Here is a 17,214-nt window from a genome sequence, read left to right as displayed (position 1 = left end):
AGAAGGTTTTCTTTTTGCGGTATTAAAGTTTTCCACTGGCGTTGATTTTAACCATCCACGGTACGGTGGTGTGCTTTTAATTTGAAACATAAAATTACACTTTCTGGAAAAATTACTTTTCCCTTCCGGGCCGGAATTGGTTTCTATTTTGCTGTCGTCTTTCTGTTGCCCACTCCCCTCCGTTTATGAATAATATTTGCACAAGTTTATTTTTACCTTCGGCGACGTTGCAGCATTTGGCCGCCGAAAGCCGAAATGGTGTTTAAAGTGACTGTCAGCAGTGCCCGGAGGGCAACAAGGACGCTGTGGCTGCTCGTGCTAGTAAGCCTGCCTGTTTGCATCAGTGTTTGCCGAGCATCATCTCCTCAGGAGGACAGTGCCATGGAGAACATCGTTACAGAGAAAAAGGCTGAGGAGAGCCACAGACAAGACAGCGCTGACCTGCTGATCTTTATCCTGCTCCTCACCCTCACCATCCTGACCATCTGGTTGTTCAAACATCGGCGGTTCAGGTTTCTCCACGAAACCGGGCTGGCAATGATTTATGGTAAGATGGTCCATCGTGACAGAGAGACGTCACCCGAGCTGTTACACTCATTGTGTCCTAATAGTTAGATTTTGAACAGACGAATGTCAACACCAGGCTTGATAAGTTCGCCCCTTTTAACACATTTATGCAGCAGGACTGTTCCGGTTTGTGTTGTGATTGAGCAAGCGCAATTTAACGACAGTGGACGCCTCTTTTACACTGCTTAGTCTTAGAAATTACATCTCAGCGCCTAAGCAATTTCGACAAATACTGTCTTATGAATCCTACTGAATTTTAGTTCTTAAATAACTTGTTTTTGTTTTGTTTTTGCTTTTGCTTTTTCGTGCAAGTCACAAGTGATTATTTGGACAAATGCCAATCACGAGTGTGTAACTGGACTTTGCTTCCACTTCTGTATATTGAATTTCAGGAGTATTGTTACAAATCTTCCAACCTGTAGAAGAGGAAGTCGTCGTGTCACCGTAGAATCATTTACATTTTGCCTCACAACCCAGCTGCTTCATATCTAACAGATAATTAATAACGTCTGCTTGGCTGTGCAGAGCTTTTAGAGTCTAGACATTCACAAATCACTCACTTTTAGTTTTTATGAAGGCTCCATAGGGTGGATAGTAACATTATGCTATTATTTTTGCTGTGACATTACTGTCTACTACATGGTTACCAAACCATGCATTACTACTAATAGTAACAGATGCTTGATCTGAGCCTTTTAGGTCAAGATCAGATCACAAATCCAAAATTGGATCAAAATAGCTGGAAAGATGATTGTCATTGTGATATTTAAAGAGTCGGTGATAAAGAAGGGCCGGAAAATCACTACAGATATAAATCACATCTTTTATAAAGAATATGAGTCCTCTGGAAAAAAGGTACAGGATACCAGACATGTTGTGATTTTGTGTTATTTCGTGTGACATATTCCCCTCGGTTGTCCAAGACAAATTTCTCCCACTGGAGACAATATGGCCTAATCTAATCTAAACTAATTGAAATTCTAATTTGCTGGTACAGTGTCTGATAGGGTAATTTATTTTCACATGGATGTGTTGAGACTTTAATTTGAGATCCAAAGCTGTTAGGTACGTCTGTGATGTTCAGAGTAGACCTTTGTTTAATTTCTTTTTTTTTTACAAATTAATCCCACTGAAACATTTAATACCATCTGTAGTATCAGGTAGCCTGAAACTACACTCGCCATTCGTTTCTGTGGCGACACGCCATAAACCGTTAAAAATCCTGTATTAATCAACTCTTCTCTCTCTCCTGTTTTTTTTTTGTCTTTCGTTTTTATGAATTTTTCCCCAGGCTTAATTGTTGGAGTGATTTTGCGTTATGGCGTTCATGTTCCTCGGGATGGTGGCAACATAACCTTGAATTGCCAAGTCAATGCCAGCCCTGCCACTCTGCTGGTCAATGTAAGCGGCAAGTTCTACGAGTACACATTGAAAGGGGAGATCGGTGCCAGCGAAGTGAACGACGTGCGGGATAATGAGATGCTGCGCAAGGTATACTCTGTCGTGTTATTATTTGAATTTGATGTCTACATACAAGCAATTGTGTTACAGAGATGGGTAATTATTTTCCTAAGGGACTATGAAAAACTGGGACTGTTGTGGAGGACAGTGCCAGTAAATTGAAGTCAGTATTAATTTTATCTCTGTATAAGTTATTGTTACAGCCCTCCACAAGAGTCCCAGTTTCCCCTTGAGAAGATTAATTGCCCACCCCTGAGCTGGAGCAATCAGATGATTTAATCATCAGCAAAGACATAATTATCAGTTATTTTACACTGAAATGATAGCAGATGTTTAAATCTGCAAGCACTGATGATCAAAACCAGCTACCCCACATGTTTCCCTTCTGATATTTTAAATACAACATAACTAACCAATGCAAGAGAGAAATCATAGTCAAGTGGTTTTAGTTTTTTGTAAGATGAATGATTTGTGTTTCTCTTTGTGTAATACAAATTCTTTATTATCTATTTTAAGTAGCTATTTCAATTTTAAAAGAATAGCTCTACATCTAGATCAAATCAGTTTGAAGACTATTAAACAGGGCCTGAAATGTTCTGTTAAAATAACTGGCAGTGATACAGAATGTAAAAGAAACCATAAAAGTACTTGTTTTACGGTTGTCATGTGCTGGGGTGTGTTTGTCACTTTGTACTTTGTCAGTTAAACAGCTTCACAATTACATACAAGCAGTATTCTTGACTCTATTCTAACCACCAAAGAAGTAAACAGTCTGCTGAACAGGTTTCATCTTTTTAAGTCATAATCTCACGCTCAGCAATTGAGGATTGTTTTCCAAACATGAATGCATCTAATCCATTGTCAGAGATTGAAACCACATACTGATTTTAATGTAGCACTGCTCTAGATTTAGCATCTAAAAATGGCATTAGCCTTAGCGTGTGTATATGTATGTGGCTAGAAGCTGTCCTCTTTCTGTAACATGCCATTTTACTATTATAGTATTTTTTTGTTTATTCAAATCAAATCAAATCAAAATTTATTTATATAGCACGTATTAAAACAACAGTGTTGACCATAGTGCTTCACAGTCAGTAAAAGCATGAGACAGTTAAAACAAACAATAAAAGAAGACAACAAACAATAGGTAACAACACAACAAGCTAGACCAGCCAACTAGACAGAATCAAAAGCCAAAGTAAAAAAATAAGTTTTAAGACGTGATTTAAAAGACTGGATCGACTTGGCAGTACGAACATGAACAGGGAGGTTATTCCAGAGTCTAGGTGCCACGGATGCAAAGGACGGTCACCTCTCGACTTCATTCGAGTCCTAGGTTGTACTAGGAGCCTGTGATTGGACGATCTAAGTGCTCTGTTGGGATTGTATGAGTGGAGTAGTTCAGAAAGCTAGCTGGGCGCTAAATTATTCAGAATATTAAAAGTGAACAAAAGAATTTTAAAATCTATACAATATTTAACAGGGAGCCAGTGTGATTTGGCTAAAATTGGAGTTATGTGTTTATTGTCCTGGAAGCTGTGTCATGATGCCCCATATGGGTCATTTTTGATTAATTGATATTTTAGTCAATCCAAAAATGCAACAGCATAGAAAGAAATATTAATGAAGACAACTTGTTAATTTTCTTTTGATGCAGATCTGTAAGTTTGTTCTGTGTTTTGTATAACTCAGGTGACCTTTGACCCTGAAGTGTTCTTCAATATTCTTCTACCGCCTATCATCTTCCATGCTGGCTACAGCTTAAAAAGGGTACAGTATATCATATAAAAAGTCAACATTTATTAAATACATATTTTCAGTATGTATTTGGCTCTTAATTAAATAACTTCATGTTTTGAATATGAAATTTTAAAAGTCCATTTGTGGTCTCTTTATAGACCGCAGGGGTTTACGTATTCTTCTAGATGAATAATTTATTTTATAGTATGTAGGCATTTGGTTGCTGATCCGGTAACTCTTCTGTGTTTCAGAGACATTTTTTTCGGAACATGGGATCCATCCTGGCTTACGCCTTTCTCGGGACAGTCATTTCCTGTTTTATTATTGGGTAAGAGACTTAATTTGCAATTATTACAAAAAAATTTTATTATTAAAAAAAAGCAAAAACATGAAAGCCATTTGTCCTTGTGATTTTACAACCCTTGTGCAACTCTGCACATTTAAAGTTATTGTTGTTTATGATGGACAAAACCACCTGCTCTTCCTTTTCTTCCATCAGGTTGCTGATGTATGGCTGTGTGACGCTAATGAAGCAGGTGGGCCAGCTGAATGGAGACTTTTTCTTCACTGATTGCCTGTTTTTTGGGGCCATTGTCTCTGCCACAGACCCTGGTACATATGATTTTTCTCAGATTAAAAAGTTTTCTTCTACTAACTCAAAGCACATTGTTACATATATTAACTAAAGTACTGTGCTAAATGCCTTTCCACCACCACACTGCATCCAGTAAAAGTGTTCTTGGCCAATAGTTGTGCTGAAGATTTTTCAAAGGTTTTTTTTATTAGAGTTGACTGCTTTTTTACTAATTTTCAATCTTTATACCCCGGCGTTTTCAGCTGTTTTTATGTTTGTTCAACACCTTGAGACTGAGCCGTGAATAATTAAAGTGAAAAATGTATGTAATTCAAAGAATGAACCGGTTTTGTTTCTACATTACTTAACAAGGAGTCCACATGCTGTTATTCAAAGCCTCATAAGAAATGGTAGGGGAATAGAGATAAAAGTTGAGGTATGCCTCATTCAACTGGACTGAAATCATTACCAAAAAAGTCTTATTGGGTGATGAATTCAGATTTTAATTTTTTTAAGTTGTAGCCATTGTCAGTGGGTATGGAGGAGGTCAGGAGAGAGGTGCAAACGTGAGTGAGTCTGATCTGTCTGATTGGCCAGGACTTAATTTTTCAGCATAACATGGATCACAAGCGCACCGCCAGTGCTATACAAGCATACTTGGATAGAAAAACTCACAATAGAACACTGTCATGGATCAACCTCCCCAGAGCCAGAACCTCAACATTATTGAGGCAGCGTGGCATCATCTTTTCAGAGAATTGAACAAAATCAGCCAACATCCAAAGAAGAGCTTTAAATATCCTATTCTTGAAGACTGTTTAGAGAAAAGACAAGAAGGCTTTGCCTAAGAGAGTTCAAGCTTTAAATAATAAAGTTGGTCTTACCAATTAAAGCTCATTAAAATTGTACAAAATCTGTTTTTTTCCCTTATATAGCATATTTTCATGTATGTTTGTAGATGTTGCAATAAATTGCTGCACCCATATTCCAAGCAAAATGTAAAGAAATAAAGGTGGCTCAAGACTTTTGCACGACATTGTGTAGCAGCGTTTGGGAGTGAATTTTGATGTATGTTCTCTGCGCCTCACAGTGACAGTCCTGGCCATCTTTAATGAGCTGCAGGTGGACGTGGATCTCTACGCATTACTGTTTGGAGAGAGCGTGCTTAACGATGCCGTGGCCGTGGTTCTCTCCTCGTAAGTTGTCTCCTTTTTTTTTTGTTGATGGACCTGTGACCTTTTACTAACCTGGTATCAGCTCCCACTAACACCTTGTTAAATGTGAAACATGTTCGTTAAACTAACGCTTGACTTGGTTTTTGTCCCCCGCCACATGGAACTGCTGTAATTTCCACAGAATTGTAAATTTAAAGCGCAGGCAGATCGGAGGGGCCCGGCTCTGCGGAGACACTCAGACCGGCCCGTTGAACGGGTGTACTAAGTAGAGCATGGCATTTTGTGCTTTTGCAGTGCCTTGGGATAAACATGACAAATCACTGGCCATTTGTTTTTAAGGCTCTGGCTATTCAAGCAGAGATGCAGAACATTGCTTTATTTCTTCTTTTTTTTCTGTTATCGGTTAAATGTTTTTGATGTTATGAGTCAGCTAAGAGCACATTCCTATTTTCTTTGAAGATACTGTGGGGGCCAAGGGAAAGGCAGAAAGCCAGAATGCTTATAGACGAAATGCCTGGTGATTTGTTCTGCGAGTGTGGGGGCTGTGAAGAGAGAGGGTGAACAAATGTTATTTTACTGTGACACTTGGTTCAAATAGCTATTTATTATACAGCTATTTATTCAAAGATCTGAATCTCTTATTTGGAAATAAACGTTTGCCATGTTCAGCACATTTGAGCACAGAAAACTACCTCAGCATAATGTTAAAAAATATATATGTGTATATATATTTATATATATATATATAGAGAGAGAGAGAGTATGGCTCTGTCCTTTCACTCTCTAGTGGGATGGTTCAGTGTTCATATTCAACTCACAGGTGACACAAAGTTAGTGTAAGAGGTGACATCTTCATTGGTACCTTTACTTGTCTTTATTTGGATTAAAGTTTGATGGAAAGAAAAAGCTGAACAGAAATGATTTTCTTTAAACTTGAATTAGTTTTATTGGGTGTGATTAGTCACTCGTTAACTCTCTTCATTGAGTTGACAGTGATGAATCCAAAACTCCACAGTAGTTTTAGGATTACCTTGGTTGTCTACCTTAGTGCGGTCTTAACTGCATGTGCTGCATACACTATAAATGTAGTTTTTATAACAGTCTACCATTTCAGTAGACTTTTAACCAAAGCGTTTAGTTGTTAGGCAAATATTAATACTGAACTATCCAAATACAGTGTGATAACTTATTTTGTTCCGACCGCTGCATTACTCTCCTTTCCTCTTTATGAACTCATTCAAGTTAGGCTACGTTCACACTGCAGGCGAAAGCGCATCAAATCCAATTTTTTTGACCCTATCCGACCCATATCCGATCATGGTATGACAGTGTGAACGGCGCAAATCCGATATTTTCAAATCCGATCTGGGTCACTTTCGTATGTGGTACTGAATCCGATACATATCCATGTTTCAGAAAGCGACTGCTGTTTGATGGTCATGTCGCATTAAATCCGTCTTTTACGTCACTGACACAAGACAGACGCCAATTATCAGCGCCGGAGAAGACATCGCGAACGCTTCCTGGCCATCCGGTGAAACTGCTGCAGACAACGTTGGAGAAACGTGAACATTTTATTTGTACTGTATAATCTGCAGATTCTGACAGAAATCTGCAACTATCCTTTGAAGCAGCGCTCCTCTAAAACAGCAATAAGGATCATTATTAGGTTATTTACATTATTATGTAAATAACAAAATAACTTAAAGCAAAAATTGGGAAACGTGAAGTCCGAAGTCTTTATATTAAGGGCCATCAGTCAAACAATACTGTTGCTCTGGGTCTAAACAGAGCGCGTTGTGTGTGTCGTCTTCTTTTGCGCATGCGGCCGCTTTGAGCGTTCACACTAGAGCGCGTTTGCTGTCGCATTTTATTTGTAGTGTGAACGAGCAGACAAAAAAATCGGATTTGATCAAAAAATCGGAATTGAGCATCAAGACCTGCAGTGTGAACGTAGCCTTAGAGATGCAAAGGTCTTTAGAGACACACCTGAGCTGCTTTCAAAAAAACAAGATCCACTATAGTTGTGAAATATTTTGTTATTGGTTGGAATTTTGGCCTGTGTTGTGGTGACAAATGCAGGCATTAACTTGTATGTGGTACACATATAAATATTTGCCCTGCCATTGCATAAATACTTACCATTAAATGTTTGTATTTTGTGTTCATATCAGCTCTATAGTAGCATATCAACCAGAAGGAGACAACAGCCACACCTTCGAGGTTATGGCGATGTTGAAGTCTTTTGGGATTTTCCTGGGAGTTTTCAGCGGCTCGTTTGCACTAGGAGTCGCCACTGGAATCGTCACTGCTCTCATATCTTTTTTCGTTTGTTTGGTTGTATCATTTATTTAGCTAAGTTACATGTTGTTGTAGCAGTGCTTAAACAGCAAACAGACACTTAATGAGCATGCACACATGTGCCCTCAATATCAAAAAACTCTTGATAGTGTATTTCATTCAAACCAAGAACATAAAAAGTGCAATCAAATTCAGTTCCAAACTACAAAAAGGGACATGAAGGTTCTTTCAATTTATTTTGGCATTTTAAACTCGACCTGTAAAGTTTGAGTTTATACCCTTTTTGTTTTGTCCAGGCCGAACCTTTGTCCTTTGGAATAAAGCATCAATATTTTATCACTTCATTCTGTTTGTTCCCTTGCTAAAGTTACCGTATGAATTTTGTGTCACAGCCAAAGACTTGTTTTATAAGGTCACAGTCACCATTAACCAAAGAAATTTATTCTCGTGTCCATTTTATTAAGGACATAAAGGGGAAGATTTAAGTACACCAAAGCCTTAGTGTTAGCCGGCCAGCATCTGTGTCATTTTTAATGAAAGACCGTGGCTTACATTCTGAGCGGGGCTACATGAATGTTTTTGTGATAGTCTACGTCAGGGTAGGGGAACTCCAGACCTCAAGGGCCAGTGTCCTGCAGGTTTTAGATATCACCCTGGGTCAACACACCTGAATCAAATGACTCGTTCATTGCCAGGCCTCTGGGAGGAGGAGTTTAGCCATTTAAATCAGCTGTGTTGGCTCAAGGACACAACCTGCAGGACACCAGCCCTCGAGGCCTGGAGTTCTCCACCCCGGTCTACATGTTTTAAATTCTAAAATGGTTAGCTTCTTAACACTGAAACATTATCATCAGTATCTCAGGCTACGTCCACACGTACACGGGTATTTTTGAAAACGGAGATTTTCCGTTTTCGTTTTAAAAAATAATCCCGTCCACACGTAAAGGCAGAAATGAAGGAAAACGCTGCTAGGAACATGCCAAAGCAGCAGGTGGCGCTATATTTCTAACTGTGCAGAAATGTTGGCCAATCAGAAGTCTAGAAGCCTCGGCGGGAAAAAGTAAACAAAGCTGGGGCATAGAAGCAGAACCGAGTGGTATGTGTAGAGGGACAGTAACTGTGTGTGTATATGTAAGCATTTAAACACTGCAGAGAGAACAATTGACAGTAACAGTATTGTAGAAATTCATTTCACCGAAACAATAACGTGGCGCACAGTGTGACGTCAAAAAAAATGCGCACACCTTTGACGCTGCGTTTTCTCCGTTTTTCTCATCTACGTAAATGCAAAAACGGAGTTTTCAAAAATATCCACCCTGGCCGGAGTTTTTAAAAATCTCCGTTTTCAGTGACCGGAAACGCCGTTTACGTGTGGACGAAAGATGCAAACGCATAGAAAATCTGCGTTTTCAAAAATACCCGGGTACGTGTGGACGTAGCCTCAGTTATACCATGCACTAAATTAGTTTGTGTGAAATACTATATGAAAATGTAGAATAAATGCAAAAAAAGCTGATTAAAATGAATAGATGATTGTGGAACTTTATTCTGACATTAACCTCATTAGAAGCCAACAGTTTCAGATTTCAAATGGAAAGCAGAAGAACTTTATCGCTTCTCTTTTTTTTTTTTTTTTAATGTCTTAGAATTGAATTATTTGTAAAAAGGTCAACATGAATGGATTTAGCAATATCTGAGTATGTCTTTAAATTCTTTGACTGTGGTGTCCACGTGACTAAATTTACCAAGCTGCGAGACTTCCAGCTGTTGGAAACAGCTCTGTTCTTTCTCATGTCATGGAGCACATTCTTGCTGGCTGAGGCTTGTGGTTTCACAGGTAACACACACACACACACAGATCCACACATTCTACGTGTATGGCATACTGTAATTACCAGAATATCAAAAACAAAAAATGAGTTTAGTAATTTAGATAGAGTAATTGTGTCCAGCTGGAAGCGTTATGCATCAGAGCATAAAGAAATCAGTGCGTATTGATCCCATCTTTATTCTGTGTGTCTCCGTCCCCCTTTGGTGTGCTGCAGGTGTGGTAGCAGTACTCTTCTGTGGAATCACTCAGGCCCATTACACCTACAACAATCTGTCTCCTGAGTCTCAGGACAGAACTAAACAGGTCACTACTTCTTCAGTTCTTTTTTTTAGATGCTTTAAGTATGGCGTTTTCCTTGTTTTGTTTTGTTTTATGGGGAAGTAGGGCGATGGGGACTCAAAATGAAACAAAAACTGCAGATTGCTTTATCAGTTATCTGCCATTGTAGGTTTGTTGAACAGGTAAAGACACAAAAATCTAAACTTTTCTATGTCTTTATGACATAGCGAATAAAAAAGCGGCATTTTAAGTTTAATTACAATCACAGTCATGCAATCCAAGTTTAACAGCATTTATTGGAAACTCTAGCTTCTTCTTTTATTTTATACATCTATCTATACTTGGATATCAGCTGTCATGTAAAGCATGCTGTTTCTTTTCTTTCGCAGCTGTTTGAACTTTTAAATTTCCTGGCGGAGAACTTCATTTTCTCCTACATGGGGTTGACCCTTTTCACGTTCCAAAACCACGTCTTCAATCCGATGTTCATCGTTGGAGCTTTTGTATCTTTTTACACGGCCCTGCCAGGTTCACATATGCCATGTTAATCCTTGTCTTGAAGCATTATCTACAGCAGTGGGAGACAGATGGAAAGGTGACCATGCGAGGAGTAGCGAGAGTGCAGGCAGATGAGTTTAAATAGCATCACAGTGGACAAGACAGGTGAAGAAGAGAGTGTAGGCAGGGTGGAGTGGCTGGAGACTAGTGTCCAGGGTGATTTGAGACAGAAGGATAGACCGATCTCAGAGGAGGTTAATGGATGAAGTGAAGGAGGACATGCAGAGGGTTGGTATAACAGAAGAAAATGCTAGGGATAGGGTAAGATTGAGGCAGATGATTCACTCCCTAAAGAGAACAAAATAAGTTTATTACAACTTCATTTGCTTTTGTCCTTAACCATGTTCCTACCCAGGTAGCATTATTCATAGGAAGAGCCGCTAACATTTACCCTCTCTCCTTCCTTCTTAATCTGGGACGACGCAACAAGATCAGATCCAACTTCCAGCACATGATGATGTTTGCAGGTTAGTGGTGTACGGATAAGGATGTTTATTATGTGCCGTCTTAAGCAAAGCAGAGTGAAATATAACCAACAGAGATGCTTATTATCTCATCTCGTACACAACATTCTCCGTGTTCTGCTTTTTAGGCCTGCGAGGTGCAATGACCTTTGCACTGTCCATCAGGGACACTGCAACATATGCTCGTCAGATGATGTTTTCCACCACTCTGCTCGTGGTCTTCTTCACTGTATGGATTTGTGGGGGTGGTACGACTCAGATGCTGTCCTGCCAGCGCATACGGTATGCCTATCCTTCCTGGATTTGCAGTTAGCATTTGTTTTAACAGTGGGGAAGTTTCACAAATAAGTCTGATGCTTGTCTATAAATATTTTGACTTTATGATGCCTGCGTTTAACTCATGTAGTTATCCTGTCAGGCAAGTATTCGAAAGATTATTGAGCGTCTTGAAGAACGTGCGCTGCTCTGTCTTGTCTTTTTTTAATAAGCAGATTTCCTGCTGGTGAACTTGTAAAACGGGGGAAACACGCTTCACAGCATCGTTCTGCTCTGACAGCTTACGACTGCAGCTGATTTACACGTGTTTCTTTTTCTTTAACAGTGTGGGAGTGGACTCGGATCAAGATAACTCTGTGAGTGTGGCACTTATAAACGTGTGTTGTAGTTGTGTAATTGGTGGAAAGTAACTGTAAAGGAAACAGCGTTGTCTGTCTTTGTCCAGATGAGTGTTGGTGACGGTTCAGAGAGAAGGAGCACCAAACAAGAAAGTGCCTGGCTTTTCAGAATTTGGTACAACTTTGACCACAAGTATCCTTTGCTTAATTAGTGTTATTAATATCAAGAAATAATTTTCAAATAAACCATAAATGTAGAGTTTTGAATATGTGATCACTCATTAATGACTTCACTTCAACTTCCCAGCAGCAGAGGGAGCCCCACTTACAGACTTAACTTCACATTAGGTCATCTTTTGGCTCTGTAATATGAAGGTCAGACTGTTGTATGCATTTAAAATAAATTACCTTATGAAATTACTTTAATTTGGAACATTTTCTTCTGAGGACTGGGATTCATTAAGCATTCATCACACCCTGCCAGGAGCTTTCTTTTTGTGTCTAATAGCGGTCTTTTAGTGCTTATTTCACGCGCATTATGTCCTTGACTCGAGCCTCCCTCCAGCTACCTGAAGCCCATCCTGACTCACAGCGGCCCCCCTCTCACGGCCACGCTGCCTCCCTGCTGCGGCCCCCTCGCTCGCTTCCTCACCAGCCCTCAGGCCTTTGAGGTCAGACGCTGGTTTATACAAGAGCTATTTCTGACTGAACTTTTTAAAATCCCATATTACCAGATGGAAAACGGTCATGAATCAACGGTTCAGTTTTCATTTTCAATTTTCATCGTCTTATTGGATGGATAAGGAAACGCAAAGCATGGGACAAACTTATAATTGTATTGGTTGAACACAATTTCATTCGATAGCTATGGAGTGCTAAAGTCACATCCTTTTTTCCCCAAATTTGTGTTTCTTTGAACAATTTGTGTTTCTTCTTCCTGCAGAATGAATGCCAGCTGAAGGATGACGACTCTGACCTCATCCTGAGAGACGGTGACATCAACCTGACATATGGCGACATCACAGTCAGTACAGACGCCAGTGGCGCCCACACTAGCGGCGGCCCGGCCTTCGCTGGCGCTGCCACCTCGGACGACTTGGACAGAGAGTTAGCATACGGAGATCACGAGCTGGTGATGAGAGGCACGCGCCTGGTGCTGCCCATGGACGACTCGGAGCCGCCCTTCACAGAGCCCCACCACCGCATGAGGATGTGAAAGTAGTCTTTGAATACAGACCCAGACAACCGTCCGACGCACCCCGACCCGAGCCATTGAGCAAAAGACCAGTACCTGAGTCTCCTCCTATCACCTCTCTCTGCTTTTTCCCCCTTTTCTCCAGCACTTTTGTTCCATCCTTCTTGCCACATTTTCAAATCATCGTCTCTACCTCATTGTCTTTCTGCTTATTTCCACACCTTTCTGCCATTACTGTAATATAGTCATATTTATTTGCAGTTTTTTTCTTCATAAATCAGTTTTAAATCATTTCAGCTTAAATTTCTGTGTCACCTTACTGTAGCATTGCACAGAGATCTAGCAGCATGTGTCAGTGTGTAAATGCAACCACTAGCTAACTTGTCGGTGTAAAGTATATCCCAAGAGTACTATAACTTTTATATGCATGCTGAGGATGCTAGTTGTTTTCTTAGTTTGGGAGATTGAGGGCTTTTGTGTTGAATGTTGCTGCCTTCTCTCTGTGGGTCAGAGGCAAGCTGACCCAGTGGACAACGTTACTGTAAATTTGGTTACAATCAAGTGCCTGGGAATTGTAGTTTTTGGCAGCCCAGTACTGGATTAGTTCTGTTAAGCAGAGCTGATTCATTATGGTCAGTCATTCACTTTTCCATTGTTAAAAAAAAAAGATGATAAAATGCTCAACATAAAACAAAGACCTCTGTCCATAAGGTAGCAATATACTTAGCGCGTGTTTGGGCTGTCGGTCTGTGTGCTATTTGCTTGTAAATAGTGTGTAACAATGTGATGCCAGTGTTGCAGCGTAACCAGGCAGTGAACATGTGGATCTCTCCCAATGACCTTTGACTGTGACATAGAGGGAGACTTTACACCTTATTTTAGAGGCTGCTGTCGTTCACGGCAGGACGAAGGGCTGTTGTTTCGAGATCCAAATGAGACGAGGCGAGAACGCTTAGTGCCATTTCTGTCCTGCATTTTTACATTTTATGAAATCTGAATGCAGATGACCTTAAAGTGTTTTGTATTCTTTTTGCAACAGAGGTTTGTGAGCTGAATCACATTTTTCATATCCATTTTCTAGTCTATATTTTCTCATTCAGTGAACCTGAACGACACATCTAGATGCATGAATCTGAGACTAAATTATCCGCTACAGTGGTATTAAGAGCATTCAACTGATATTGTGCTTAATGAGAATGATCTATCTGCTTTTGGTAGGGCTGCAAACAGCGATTCATTCATCTGCCAGCAGTTGTTTAATAAATTATTTGGTGTAAAAAAAAAATGAGAGTAGTGAACAATGCGCATCAGAGTTGCACAGACCTTAAAGAGTGTTTCAGGAAAAAAATATGATTTAGGCAAATTTTTTTAAAAATTTCTTTTATTCATGAAGATCAATGTGATGTGAGTTGCCCTTTTTTTTTGAATAATACGCCGTAAAGATTAAAGATATCTGCCTTCTGTCAAATATAACCAAACACAATTCTAGTCTTGTGGTGTCCAAAACGTCCAGAAACACAGAAATGCTACTTTTGACATCATTACTTGAAATTAAATCTACAAACTTTCTTTGAGCTGTTTAATTTAGGATCTATTTTAATTAAACTACAGAAAGAGACGTGCTGCCGAGTTTTGAGCAGTTTAGTTTCATTATATTAGAGAGAAGGTGCACCTCTCTAAATCTGGGCTACTGACGCCCCAAAAAGTCGAGGTGTCACTACAAGCCAGAAGAAAAACTATAATTATTTGATTTTTTTTGGACAAATTACATCTTTATACTTTATACTTTCATTGTTTTGTTTTGTTTTTGTCTGATCATCTGATTAAAAATGTAACGCAAGTAGATAGCATTACCTTTGTTCAACAGCATGACTTAGATCATTCATTTGGTATTAAAATGAATGCGGTGCAATTATTTTATTTGCTGGCAGAACAGTTAATCAATCAACCGTTTGCAGCTGTGAATTTATCGATTGTGTTGTACGAAATTATTTTCAAAAGACAAGCCCACAGGATTAATCAGTCCGTCCACGTGTCAGCAGATATTTTCAGTGGTACTGTGGTAGTTTGTTATTATGCAGACTGCCAGAACAGAGCAACAATAGCTGTTTAAATGCTGGATGTTTCTGTCTGCTGTAGAGTTTTTGATGTCTAATGGTCGACCATGAACACAGAGGCACATAAAGAGAAACGGCCGGATGTGTTACATTTGACTTTGTAGCCTTGTGTCAGTGTTCGCTGCTGGGACTATTTCAGTGCGTGGACAAGAAGAACGGAACGTGTCGTCAGCTCCTACAGCAGCTGTTAATGTGAGTTTAACAGGAAGTGTTGATAGCACGTCACCGCGGCAACACTGTGTTGATGCAGACCGAAGCTAGACAACATTTGGTGACTTGAAGCAATCATGGCGTCTTCTTTTCTTTTTTTTCTCAAAGTTGTTGTTTTGGCCTCCTAGTGACCCAAAGAGAAAAAAATACTGTGTGTATGCAAAATGGATGTTTGAGGAAGATGATGTGGTTAAAGAGGGAGAAGAAGGGGGTGACTGGGGGGCTTGTTAGGCTCTTGTTGTTGAGCGTTCATGTGTTGGGATGATACGGAGGTACAAGGAAGAGAAGGCATGCTAGATATCGCTTTTCCTTCCACAGTTATCTTCTGCTGTGCAGGAACTTCTTATTTCTTCTTTTTTTTATCAGTTATGTCTCTAAACTCCACGTTTTCTAATATATGATTTGTTGATCTCGCTGTTGTGTTTTCTTTTTTATATGTGTAAGTGTGTTTCTGAATATTTTGTTTCTGAAAAAGGGACACAGTGAAGAAAAATGAATGATTTGCACTTATTACAAATGTTGCGCTGTTTTATTCTGGGTTTTTTTTCTACTCTTGTTTTTATCTTAGTTACTTTTATATTACTTACACTGAAAGGTTGTGAGATTTGCAAATCCATGTCAGTGAATTCATCTTAAGTTGTTTTATGCGCTACTTTATGAAGGAATATTCCCACATTGCTCCATCTTATCGCTTCGCCATTCAGGTACTCTGTGTGTAAGTTGCTGCTTGAATGCCGTTGCCATGACTTCTGCACAGGCATGATTCATTTATCCTCTGCTGCGATGGACTCTTTGGCGTAGTGGGAACCAAAAGTGAAAAGTAAAAAGTTATACAAGGAATATTGTGATCCACTATTGTTCTTTGAGACATTAAAAGATGTGAAATCTGCAAAAAGTAAAAGAGGTTTTGGTGTTTTCCTCCTGCTCTGCCAGTACGTGTTCTGTCTCTGCTCTCTGAATGGTGGCCTGTGATATGCTTTGATCATTGGAAATCTTGTCTGAAGTAGCTGACCAAAGAAGCCTGCTGTGCTCCGTGTTCTCAGACAGTCCACTCTATCTTTATACCGCAAACTCTCTGTGTGTGTGTGTGTGTGTGTGTGTGTGTGTGTGTGTGTGTGTGTGTGTGTCACTGCCTGCATGTGGATGAGGATTTGAATGTGCACGAGAGAGAGACAGGAGAGAGACATGGTGATCTCTCCTGTCTGTGTTGCAGGTACTGACTGTTTACATCTGTGTAAATATACTCTCACCTGTTCATTTGCGTGCAACGGTCAATAAACAGAAGCCTGTGCTTTTGATTAAAGCCCTCGCTGTAATGGCCTCCTCTTTATTTATTGTGAGTGTCTGGGCTTTAAAAGAATGAAGCCGTGAACTCTTGAGATCATCCCATCCTGAGAAACATGAAATGAGTTTAGTGCCAGAAGTGATTTCATTTGAGTTGAATGAATCAGAGAAGGGATTTTCTTACAGTGTAATAATCGGTTTATAATATTAATGGCGTTAGAAGTCTGACAGGTAGTCTGAGCTGACATCCAATGTGATTTCAGATATTTTAGAGAGGAATAAAATTTGGCTTCAAGCTGACTTAATAATCCACATTTTTTAAAAAAAAATTATGTAGTTTGCATTCCCAACTCTAGAGTCAGGGTTGCAAGATGGTAGAAAAATCGATATTGTTTTAGTTTTCTTGCTTCTGGACGTTATTAAAAAATAACTAAGAGTACAGGAATCACTCTTTTCTCCTACTGCTTACAGCTTGTAGACATGCACAGCCTCTTACAAGGAGACAACTCTATTTTAAGCAATTATAATTTAAAAGTTTGAAGAGCGCATTTATTATTTCCTTAAACCCTGGGTAGATTAAAGGGTTGGATATTATACTGAGCCTTAGTTAAAAGCCTCCTTAACCTTTAATCCAGTGTGATGCTATCCATCAAATTCTCTTCTGCTTATCCCATTCAGGGTTGTGGGGGTGCTGGAGCCTACCAAGGCCCAACCTGGAAGATGGTAGATTCATAGAGTGGTGGCATGATGGTTAGCTCTGTCGCAAATGGTTAAGCAAATGGTTTAAACCCCATCTTTGGACTTGTAAAAAACATTTTTATTGTTAATAGTGTACTTTATTGTT

General features: G+C 39.5%; 1 protein-coding gene across 1 annotated transcript; it reads left to right on the top strand.

Annotated features, from left to right (window-relative positions):
* The first annotated feature begins 142 nt into the window (after positions 1-142).
* On the top strand, positions 143-16,389 carry slc9a6a (solute carrier family 9 member A6a). The gene is made up of 16 exons (XM_087851239.1): positions 143-547; positions 1,859-2,058; positions 3,721-3,798; positions 4,020-4,096; positions 4,268-4,380; positions 5,433-5,538; positions 7,692-7,833; positions 9,550-9,655; positions 9,864-9,952; positions 10,318-10,431; positions 10,842-10,953; positions 11,079-11,232; positions 11,552-11,582; positions 11,672-11,757; positions 12,130-12,235; positions 12,508-16,389. The coding sequence occupies exons 1-16, from the start codon at positions 256-258 to the stop codon at positions 12,778-12,780; spliced, it is 2,079 nt and encodes a 692-aa protein (XP_087707365.1). The 5' UTR covers positions 143-255; the 3' UTR covers positions 12,781-16,389.
* Positions 16,390-17,214: the final 825 nt, after the last annotated feature.

The sequence above is a fragment of the Neolamprologus brichardi genome, chromosome 2, assembly GCF_056152115.1.
Source record: "Neolamprologus brichardi isolate AB-2024 chromosome 2, ASM5615211v1, whole genome shotgun sequence".
Classification (NCBI taxonomy): Eukaryota; Metazoa; Chordata; class Actinopteri; order Cichliformes; family Cichlidae; genus Neolamprologus; species Neolamprologus brichardi.
Note: the sequence above shows the minus strand (reverse complement) of the source record. Positions and strands in the feature narration are given on the sequence as shown.